At 42.8% G+C, this 11,767-nt stretch overlaps 1 protein-coding gene across 1 annotated transcript; it reads right to left on the bottom strand.

The window, feature by feature from the left end:
• Positions 1–991: 991 nt before the first annotated feature.
• Positions 992–8,337, bottom strand: LOC309563171 (trypsin-like; the record flags this gene model as incomplete). The annotated part of the gene is made up of 5 exons (XM_082267505.1): positions 992–1,141; positions 1,881–2,017; positions 6,835–7,088; positions 7,960–8,110; positions 8,298–8,337. 5 exons carry the CDS (start codon positions 8,335–8,337, stop codon positions 992–994), a joined length of 732 nt encoding a protein of 243 aa, XP_082123631.1.
• Positions 8,338–11,767: the final 3,430 nt, after the last annotated feature.

Below are 11,767 nucleotides of genomic sequence, written 5' to 3'. Positions count from 1 at the left end.
TCAACATGCATGACATTTTTTTTCATGATTATTACTGAAAACATTCTGCTGTATGGTGCATACAAGACAAAACAAATTAGCCCCGGGACTTTGAATGAGGTGAATACATGTGGCCAATGAATGTATAATAAAACATAAATTACAGATAGTATATGGGTGGAGTAAGTATGTGTCCTTCCATATCTATCATCCATCCCCCATTTGACCTCCTGTGGGTCTTCCTTCGTGCGGCCCCTTCAGACTTATCCTACCGCCACCAGATAGAAACGCTGCTATGGGATTCCAGCTCAGCCGATTTGTATGGAGTCTCCAAATATCTGCTAAACTTGAGTTATTATTTTGGTTTGCATTCTAAATTGATTTTCCACTCCAGAAGATGTGAGCAACAACTCACGAAACGCGTCAAGACTAAAGATGCATTGTACTATCCTGTATATACAACTGTTATCCCATTATTATGTATCATATATTGCAGTATTACCAATCGGTTTGCCATGTTTGTATATGTATTTTATGCATTATGATGATCATTTTTCTACTCCAATATACTGTAATTTATGTTTTATTATACATTCATTGGCCACATGTGTTCACCTCATTCAAAGTCCCGGGGCTAATTTGTTTTGTCTTGTATGTATATATTGGGATGGAGGTGTGTCACGGGTGGCACCAGACCATTTTTTATTATTTATTTTTTCTGATATATGGTGGGGATTTTAAAAAATGATCCACTTTTGGTGCTAGTGACAGACTGCATCGCATATGTTGTTTTTGTTGTAGCCCATATTTCTGTAGCCAAGACATGCAGCAATTGAGAAGGAATAGTTGAAGTAATAAATAAAATGAACAAATCTATTTCTATTTTTTAACAAGAAATATGTTTATTCAGTCGTTACAGGATGTAGATTTGAAGTCTGAGCCTAGCACACCATTTCATGTATTCTAGAAGCAGAGAATAGAATGATCTAAATAAGGTATTTCCTTTGAAAGTTTAGTTGGCAGCCTGGGTGCTGGCGATCCAGGAGTTGAAGTTGCAGACCTTGGTGTAGACACCGGGGTAGTTTCTCAGGGCACAGCCGTATCCCCAGGAGACAATACCCTGGAGCTGTCCATTACACACCACGGGGCCACCAGAGTCACCCTGAAAAATAGAAAAAGCATTTTTTAGAACTTTGGGTAAACTGTAAGTTAAAAGTATTTAGATGTGGTGGCTGCGTTGGTTTTAATTTTTTCAAGCTTTATCTTTTTTTTCACCTGGTAATCCAGAGCATAACACACTTCCTGTCCCTGGGTGGCAAAATGCATTACCTCCAGTGTATCTATGGAAGGAGCCATGGTAGCCACCAAGGCATGACTACCTTTGCTATTACAAAATGTTGTGATAGGATTCATAGCCTGTGTTTGCTTCCAATAATCTCACAGGAAGTGACAAGGACACTGAATTTCTTGTAGGATCAATAGTTAATTTCTGTACTTGCTAAAAATATTGTTAGCCCTAAAAAAAGAAAACAAATACAGACACCACATCTAAGGACTGGCAAGCTAAAATATATTACATATTAGTTTTTTAAGACAACATTTCTTGCCTCATTGGCTTACTTTTGTTATTTGCATTTGCAACTAATAACTAATCATAAATATTGCTAAACAAGATCTGTTTTACTATGCAGTTACTTGGGAAGAAATGTCTTTAATCTACTTTCAAAACTTCTCCTGAACATAGGACTATAATTTATACATAGATATACATTTTTTTTTACTTTAAACAAATATGAAAAACTATTTTCCCAGTCTACGAAATCTACTACTTGTTTGAGATGACACATTTATTTGAGCAGTACTACTTTATATACAAAATTAAATGAAGTTGTGGCAATTACCTGGCAGGAATCCTTGCCACCCTCCAGGTAGCCAATGCAGATCATGTTGCCGGTAATTTCTCCGGGGTAGGCATTGCTACACTGGGCAGCGGTCAGGATGGGGGCGTTCACACACTGCAGAAGGTTAGGCATGCTGGCTACAATTAATAAACAAATGGCAGTTAATAAAATTTTGGCTGGAGACAGAACGAGAAAGAACAAAATGTGTTAAAAAAAAAGACAAGCATGGAATGGCAGCTAGGCAAGCCTCGCGAGTTCTAGCTGACACTCATTCTTTGTGTTGTACCTTGGTTGTAACATGTATTTCAGTTTTGTTTTTACATTATGTAATGTTGTTCTCTTGTAAAAACTCATTAAACTATTACTGAACCAGAAGAATTAAAAAAAAAAAAAAAAACTTCCTTAAAACATTTTTAGTCAGAGAAATTTAAAAAAAAAAATACAATTATTTATTATTTTTACTACTTTCAGCCAGCAGGTGGTGCTTTTGTGGATATTCTGCAGATCTTTACCATGGTGACTTGCAGCTATGTTGCGAATAACTTATACAGCCTATGTTTTAAATAGCTCTGGATATTAGAAGATGGCATTACACATACACAGCTGATCCAACATCCCACCCCTTCCAGTTATAGAGACCGGTCTTAATTTTCAGTTCAAAAGAAGCAGTCAACATTAAGGTGTAGTTACAGTCAAAACTTTTAGAGTTGTGGGGGGTTTAAAACATTTTTCAAGTTTTATTTCTGCCTGTGTCCTCGCTGAAGACATTCATTTGTCTTTATTTTACTTTATTTGTCCTGATGACCACTGTCAACGGGACTGAAAATGACAGCAAATCCAAAATTGTGGGGAGTTTTAAAAACATTTCAAAATGTATTTCTTTCTATTTTTTTGTTTTTTACTTTAGTATTTTTTTTTGTTTTTCTTTAGCAAAGTCTAAATAAACTTGCCCCTTCCCAGCTCATGAAGGATCCAGTGCTCATTTTCTATTCTAGGGAATGAGATAATACAAAGTAATATTTATCTCACCCCAGGACATCCTGCTTTATGGTCCTATTCCCTCCGGTTCCGCAACATGGGGGGGTACATCTTCCAGCAGCCACCCTGATGACATGGCCACTAGTCATTATGGTGGTCCTACATTGTGACGGTACTAGCCGTCACTATGGGTGACGGATCACCCTGTCCCTGGATTGTAAACCCCTTTGTGTCATTTTCTTATGAGTTTGGGACATTGCATTTTATTTTCCCTTTATTCATCCTCTGAACAACTGACTCATGGCATTGAGTTAATGTAATGTAATGTTACAACCCATCCCCCCCCCTCCTGTTTCTGTGTCTAAGTGTGTGGATTCATGGCAGACAATGGTCTGAGTTGGAGACATCTCTCCGCAGGGGGTGTGTATTAAGACTGCTTGTTTCAAATGTACAAATGTTCAGTTCTCATTGGTTGGTTCCCTTCCCCCCCTTCTGTGGAAAGGCTAAGGGGAGTTTCCCTAACTGTGTGTAAAACTGTTGTCTTGGAATGTAATAAACAGTTTAAGCTCTGCATGTTTAACCCTCAACACCTGTGTGGATTGTCTCGTGGTTGAGGGGTTACGGGCTGGATATGGCTTCTCCGCAGGCTGTGGGTGCGTTTGGAGGACAGGAGACACAGATTCGGCGGATGTGCCCAGCTGGGGTACAAAGATCCGTTACATTGGTTGGCAGCGGTGGGATGTCTCCTGCAGTCCAGGACATCCAAACCACCACCAGGATTCAAGATCTGAGCAGCTGCCGAGGAGTGATACGGGGACCAGCCAGCATGAGAGCGGAGTTCGGGAGGAGGCTGCAAGGCATGCGGAAGCAACATCGGGGACCAGCGACAGAGCACACCAGGCTCGGCTGGGAGGATGTGATCCGCCAGCAACTCTGGCATGAGGCGCTAAGCCACGAGCGGCACCATCAGGGGAAGATCCTTCCCTCCTCCACAGAGATGTACCGGAAGCAGTACCGTGCGCGAGAAGTGTTCCTGAGGGAACGACCGCGAGATGAAGGGAAGACGGAGCTCGGAAGATTGGTCCAGGAGGAAATGAGGCTGGACGCCAGCTACAGAGCCCTCCGGTGGTTCGCGGCTCAACTGTGGCCAGTTACAGCAGATGGCAGCCCGACAGAAGGCGTTGGCTATGGCAGCGTGGGGCTGCTCCATCAAAAAATGTACGGAGACCCAGACTTTGGGAGCGATGAGGAGTGGCGGCTGGAACACATTCTGGATTTCCGAGATGAGGTGCTGGACCTCCCCGACGAGGCGTGTGACCTGGAGGAATTGGAGTTCCTGGTTGAGCAGGAATGGGAGCTCGAGATTGCCTACAAGCGGCTGTTTGACGGTGATCAGCAGCCTGGCATGGCTCCCGTTGCCTGGGACTGTCCGAGAGAAATAGCAGACAGTCACGAAGATGAGAAGCAAATGGGGCCAGGGGTGACCCTGCGTTTTCCCGTACTAACTGCAATGGAAGAAGCAGCGATGATACAGAGGGCACTGCGAGCGCTAGAATGTCGGAACGCACCGGAGGTCCACCAGGCAGCGAGACAAGCTAATAGCATGAAGGTCTCAGAAGGGGGAGTTGAGACAGGCGCTGGAAGGCTGGGAAATGGTGATCAGCAGCAAGTCCAGAGTATCTCATCTGGTGCCCCAGCAGAAGCATTGGCTACAGGGCAGAGTGCCCCTGGCATCTGCCCAGCATCAGAAAAAGAGTTGGATCCGGAGAGTTTGAGAGAGGATCTGCGTGAGCTGTTTTCCCAACAGCAGATACCCCCACCGGGAGTAGAGGAAGCAATTCTCCCTCCCCAACAATTGGACACTACCCCAGTGTTTATCCCCCCAGCAGAAGCGCTGGCTACGGGGCAGAGTGCCGCTGGCCTCTGCCCACCCTCAGAGGTAGATCCAGGGAGTCCGAGGGGTGACCTCAGTGAGCCGTTTCCCCAGCACTTGGACACTACCCCAGTGGTTATCCCCCCAGCAGAAGTGCTGGCTACGGGGCAGAGTGCCGCTGGCCTCTGCCCACCCTCAGAGGTAGATCCAGGGAGTCCGAGGGGTGACCTCAGTGAGCCGTTTCCCCAGCACTTGGACACTACCCCAGTGTTTATCGCCCCAGCAGAAGTGCTGGCTACAGGGCAGAGTGCCCCTGGCATCTGCCCAGCATCAGAAGGATCCGGAGAGTCTGAGAGAGGATCTGCGTGAGCTGTTTTCCTAACAGCAGATATCCCCACCGGGAGTAGAGGAAGCAATTCTCCCTCCCCAGCAATTGGACACTACCCCAATGTTCATCCCCCCAGCAGAAGCGCTGGCTACAGGACAGAGCGCTGATGGTCTCTGCCCAGCATCAGAACCAGAGATGAAGAATCCGGGAGACAGTCCCTGCAAGATACCTTCTCAGCGGCTCGTAACTACACCAGGAGAAAAGCAAGTACCTTTTTCTCCCCAAATGCATAGCCCTACCAGCCTACATTCCCTACCAGCGGAAGCGCTGGCATCAGGGCAGAGAATTATTCAGCTCCCCCCAATATCTGCAACCCTGCCCTGGATCAGAGGAGTGCAGACAGCTGTTCCCACTCTGCAGCGGCTGTTTTTATTCATGGGAGACCCTATGTGCGGTGTTGCTAACCCAGCGCCAGAGTCGTTCTTTTACTTTTCCTGGTTGCCTGGGGTGGAAGTTTGTGACTAACGCAGGTCCAGACCAGTTGAGAGTCAGGAACCTCGTTAGCCTGTTTTTAAAAGGGGAGAAATGTGACAGAACCCACTGTCACTGTGTGTTTTGGAGGGGACTGTGCGCAAGCCTCCTACCGACAGACTATGGGCCAGAAGATACTGGAGTTTGGCGCTGCAGCCTTTTGACTTTACCATCCACTACTGCCCTGGGAAGCAACGCCGACGAATTATCCAGGCAAACAGACATTGACTCTTTTTGGGATTTGTTACCCGACTAATTCAGGCACAGACCAGTTGGAGGTCTAGTACCTGGATTAGTCTACCTTTGGGGGGGAAGAGATGTGACGGTACTAGCCGTCACTATGGGTGACGGATCACCCTGTCCCTGGATTGTAAACCCCTTTGTGTCATTTTCTTATGAGTTTGGGACATTGCATTTTATTTTCCCTTTATTCATCCTCTGAACAACTGACTCATGGCATTGAGTTAATGTAATGTAATGTTACAACCCATCCCCCCCCCCCTCCTGTTTCTGTGTCTAAGTGTGTGGATTCATGGCAGACAATGGTCTGAGTTGGAGACATCTCTCCGCAGGGGGTGTGTATTAAGACTGCTTGTTTCAAATGTACAAATGTTCAGTTCTCATTGGTTGGTTCCCTTCCCTTCTTCTGTGGAAAGGCTAAGGGGAGTTTCCCTAACTGTGTGTAAAACTGTTGTCTTGGAATGTAATAAACAGTTTAAGCTCTGCATGTTTAACCCTCAACACCTGTGTGGATTGTCTCGTGGTTGAGGGGTTACGGGCTGGATATGGCTTCTCCGCAGGCTGTGGGTGCGTTTGGAGGACAGGAGACACAGATTCGGCGGATGTGCCCAGCTGGGGTACAAAGATCCGTTACATACATTGTACGTGATGAAATCAGCAAGAGGGGCAGTGACCAGACCAGTTCGAGAAATAGCAAGAAAAGGGGCTTTAGAAGACTGGTCACCACAACCATAACCTCAGGGAAGAAGATTGCATAATTCTGGATTTAGTTAAACATTACTTTGTGTCATCCCAACCCCTTGACAAAACAAACACTAGATCCTTATTTGCTGGAGGGATGGAGACATGCATAATAATTCTTAACTGCCCAGAGTTAGGATTTATGGGATTTGTTCCTCAAAGGAGTAATATTGCCTACATTTTCTAATTTTGGCAAATTTACCTGAGGAGCTTAACCTCATTTATTATCAGTAATAGATGATGTTACAGTTATGTTGACTTACTTCCACTGCTAAGGGTATTGCCCCATCCGGAGATCACACAGTTGGTGCCGGCGCCAGCACAGCCACTGGGCAGAGACACGGCTCTGACGTAGGAGTTGAGGGTGGCGGGAGAGGCCAGCTTGACCAACATGATGTCATTGTCCAGGGTTCTGGAGTTGTAGCTTCCATGTCTGATGACCTTGGCAGAGTTGATGAACTGCTCGGTGCCCTCAGAGACAGCAATGTTGTGCTCTCCAAGTCTGACCTGCATGCTCCTGTATAGAGACAAATTCAATGAAATCAGTATTCATTTGCATCTTAAACAAAGGAATAGGAACCAGTTAATTTGTTTCAAACTGAACAGCAGTGTAGGTTTGCTTAATATTGAACATGTATCGCTAGTGGTAGGTGCAGGAGGGAAGTACAGTCATTGTGGATACTGAGAACATTTAATTGGTATAGAGCAGGGAAGGAATAGAGCCTCTGTCAGAGGCCTGTCTTTTTATTGGGGAGATGTATCCTCACTTTTGTCCAAGACAGGAAGTGGTATAAAATTACTTTCAAAGGACACACAAATAAAAATACATTCTAGTATGACCCATTCTAAATCTACCCCATATCACATGCACAAGAAGTGAAGAAAAACACTCCATAGTCGGTCACAGGAATAAATAACACTTGGTAGCATTTTTAACTTATCCCCAATCTATTCAAAATATTACAAAATACCTGGGGAAAGGGTTTAAAAATAAAGTAACCATTACAGCTGAAATGTTGGTATGGTGATTTTTACATAGTTTCATTGGTCTAGCTTAATTATTGTTAGGAGCCCTATATTTTTTACAATAACGGTTATCTATGTATATCTGATTTGGATATTACACAGGCGCTATAGGTAAGCAAGGGATTAGGAGCACCAACCAATTTGTGTTTAATTTGATTGCACTTTATAAATAAGTTCTTCACTAATAAGGGCATTACCATCCCAAGGGATCTCCTGCCAACCCACCCACTGACCAACCAACCATCTATTTAACCAACATGCCACTTTGTTGGTGAATAAGCTAGTAAAAGCTCTGAATAATAAATACTACCTTTTACAATGCCTATTCCAATAAAAAGTGGTGTCATAAAAAATGCACTTACGCCTTGTAGCAGTGAGCAGCGGAGACCACCCACAGGGAATTGAGGAGGGATCCACCACAGAAGTGATATCCGGAGTTCAGAGATACCTGCCAGGGCTGAGAGTAGGCTCCACAGGTGTATCCTCCGACGATCTTGTCATCGTCCAAGGCAGCTGTAAAACACAACATGTACTGATTACATATAGAGAGCCTACGCAAAGGGATATATTAAGTCTACGTTAAAAAAGAACATAGTATTTACAATAACAAATAAACATACAATATATATGCCTTATATATAGATATACATCTATATATATATATATATATATATATATATATATATATATGTGTGCTCACCAGCTGCCCCGAGGAGCACACAGATCAGAAGGAGTTTCATGGTGTCGATTTTACCAGTGAGCAATTTGTTGCTAATAATGTTTGTATTTATATGTTTTACCATTCCTCTCCCCCCCCCCATTCCCCCCACATGTGCACTGGCCAGCTGTGTCAGTAAGAAATATTCAGGTTAATGTATACACAGTTTTATCAGCATTTTGTTACACATCAGCAACCTCCACCATCTGCAATTTTGGTAATTTTTTTAATCTTTGTAATTCAGTATTTTTTTCAAACTATTCAATTTCACTTCTTTAAAGGCCAACAGATCAAATTGTTTTATAATGACAAGAACGTTTTATCAATAAAGATGATTACCACTTTTACAGATTAAGGTATTAAGCAATGTTTGACCCATTTTGGGTGTACTGCTCTAAGGCTATGCTATTACCTGGGGAACACATCTATAATAACCTATAAAAATCATTTAAAATCAACTTTCAATAACTTTTAAAAGTAAGTAAGCTTCATTTGAAGAAGATCAAGTAGGACAATCTGTATTATCCAGAGCAATGAATCTTTGTTTCATTTTTTTAGAACTCATCAGACGATAACATTAAGGAACTTCTTGAAAATAATTATAGCCAGAACCACAGAAAGCATGCATCTTGATTGGTTCAAGTGGCCCTCATGTGGAACCTTTGATGATAATATTTGGAACCTATTGTCACTCGGATGTACCAGATGAGATCAGCGCAATTTCAGCATAAAGCTGATAGCTGAACTTGTGGCTACATCATAATGGTAACCTGCTCAGATTCTATTTTCTTGTCTTATGTTTGCAATCTCACAGGGTTAAAACTCCACTTTGAGCATCTTGTGAATCAATCAACAAACATGGTTTCTTTGGTGCTCAAAAGAATCATGGTAGTTCATTGAAACTACAAGCCGACAGCTGCAAAGGATGTTGGGACTTGTAGTTTCCCATTTATAGAGCACTATGAATGAATGACATGGTCGGTGGGCGCAGCCTCGCTCAGCCATTTTATTTTCATACATTGACAGCAGGCATCAGGAGAAGATTCCCACCCCCTGTCACTGGGGCTGGGGGGAGGGGGAGAGGCTGCAGCTGCTGGAACATGTTACATGTTCCACCCTAAATCCGTTCCAAAAGGTAACCTTATCCTTTAAAGTGTTTGTACAGAAATTTTTTTCTTTTTCAGTTGCTGAGATGCAGCAGCAGGAGCCATTGGGAGAGACCCGGGAGAGCCTCAGCTCTTATGCACATCACCAGATTGAGATCGGGCTTAGGTCACTATTAGGGAGGGCTCAGGGGGAGCTGCACACTGAAGGTTTTTTTTACCTTTATGCATCAAATGCATGAAGGTAAAAAACCTTCATCCTTTACAACCACTTTAAATAAATAAATTCACATAAATTAACATAAAAGCAACAAAGAAAGCCTGAGAAACTCAGATGCCAATTATTTTATTTCCAACCTTCAAACAAAAAGAAAATTCATCAGTAAATAGATCCTGTTAACCTAAAATTGTGAATAGTCCTAATTCTTTGTATTAGGCCTTATCTGAACACAGCTGTACAGCTTGGGGGAACCACCAATAGCCAATCAAGCGTAAGTACCATACCCCAGATGGGTCCTGCAGTTCTGTAACAATTTACGTATTCACTGACCCCCAAAGATCTCCTGACCCACCAAGCTGGTTTGAGATTTTTTTAATGCTTTTTTTACCTCCTCCACATCTCTTGACTGTGCAACACAATTCTAGATCGGTTGGGTGGGACAACTCTTCTTAGGCTGGCCATAAATGGTTTGAATCGATTATAGGCAATCTGAATGAATTGTACAACCAGCCTGCCGTATTCTCTTGTGATTATCGCTAGTGTCTGTAGCCGGCGGGGACTGGCTACCCCTGCCCTCCTGCCAGGAGCAGACAATTGTTCGGCAGGAGGGATTTCCCTGTCAGACTGTCTTTGTTGATGGCGGAATTTCGCAAAGATCTTTCCTGTAACTCGTGGCTGCAGGAAAGAAATTTGCACAGTGTTTGGCCTGAATAGTCATGCAGACCCTCCAACCATTTGCTCTTCTGCAGTTCTCACTTTATTGATAAGAATATGTTATCATGTTGGAACAATAAGATTTTATCATTTTAAACTAATCTTATCAGTTGGCCTTTAAATTTGCCATGGAAAATGAATCAAGCACACTTGTTTCTGAGATGCGTTTGTTATAAAGCCTATTTTTCTCATTCAATAAGAATGATTTCTGCAGTGACTGCACTCAGACTGTATTGTGCACTAGCAGTCATGATTGTAGACTGATAGATGGTGAGGGGTTATCACCATCCTTGAGCTACTGGAATATTTTATGCTTTTATGTTATTTATATTTATTCAGCTTGATATGTTATTTATTTAAGTAGCAGCATTGTATATTATACATTTATTTGTTTATTTATTATTTATTGTAATAATCCTCACTGAGCACTTGGGGTTGCTTGCTTGGGTTATCGCGTTTGTGTGTAAGCATTTTCTATATAAGAATGATTTCTGGCTTCACTGCATTTTGCCAGAGGATATAGCCTAGGAGGATACCATTTTAACGTAGCAATTACATCCCCACACTGTAGCACATGGGTAAGTAGGGAATCCTGAGCCTCCAATTAGTTGAAGGATAGTGTACCTTCTCTGAGTTCATGAGTCTTTAGTTCCTCCACTTGAAAGGGTCTTAGTAAGGGGGAACTCCCATCTAGTTATACCTTATCCAGGGTGTATAACACTTTTTATTTTGTCGATGGAAAAATTGCAGATCCAGGCTTGTAGATGCTTTTCAATTTCTTTCATTAGAACTAGAAGTTGTACTTTGCAAGGTAATTTGTGCTAGAGTTTGGTTAATATGGTGATGTTTCACTTTGGAAAGAATAACCACTCACATACAAGGAGAATTAAAAAAAATGGATTTTTCCAAATGGATGATTGGATGATGGAAGCCAGCAGAGTTTTACCTCATTCACTAAGCTCTGGCTCAAATTTTCGTGCAAAGTGCAACTTCCTATACAAAGTGAACAGTCAATTTTATTTTTAGTAAACTACCCTCACAGAGTTGGGTCAGGTAGGAGACCTGTAAATATTACTGAACTACAACATGGGATAAATAGGTCTCCAGCCCGACCAGATGGGGCTGGATTTTGTGGCAGAGTTATTTAAATCTCAGATCTTAATAGAAGCAGCCTTTTATTTATAACTTGCAGTACATAGGCCGTTCAAATTTCATGTTGCAAAGTAACCCTTCCTCTATAGTAATTCCTATTCTTCTTTCTAATTGCAGGTAAATAATGGATTCCTAGCAGAAGCAACGTGCTGTCACTGACTTCTTGACGAAAGAGGGGTGCAGCCTGTCTGACATCGACAGAAGGCTACAGAATGTTTACCAAGATGACAGCACTGAAAAGAGCAATGTCTTGTAACTGGTGA

Source organism: Pelophylax lessonae, assembly GCF_965119305.1.
Source record: "Pelophylax lessonae genome assembly, chromosome: 9".
NCBI lineage: Eukaryota > Metazoa > Chordata > Amphibia > Anura > Ranidae > Pelophylax > Pelophylax lessonae.
Note: the sequence above shows the minus strand (reverse complement) of the source record. Positions and strands in the feature narration are given on the sequence as shown.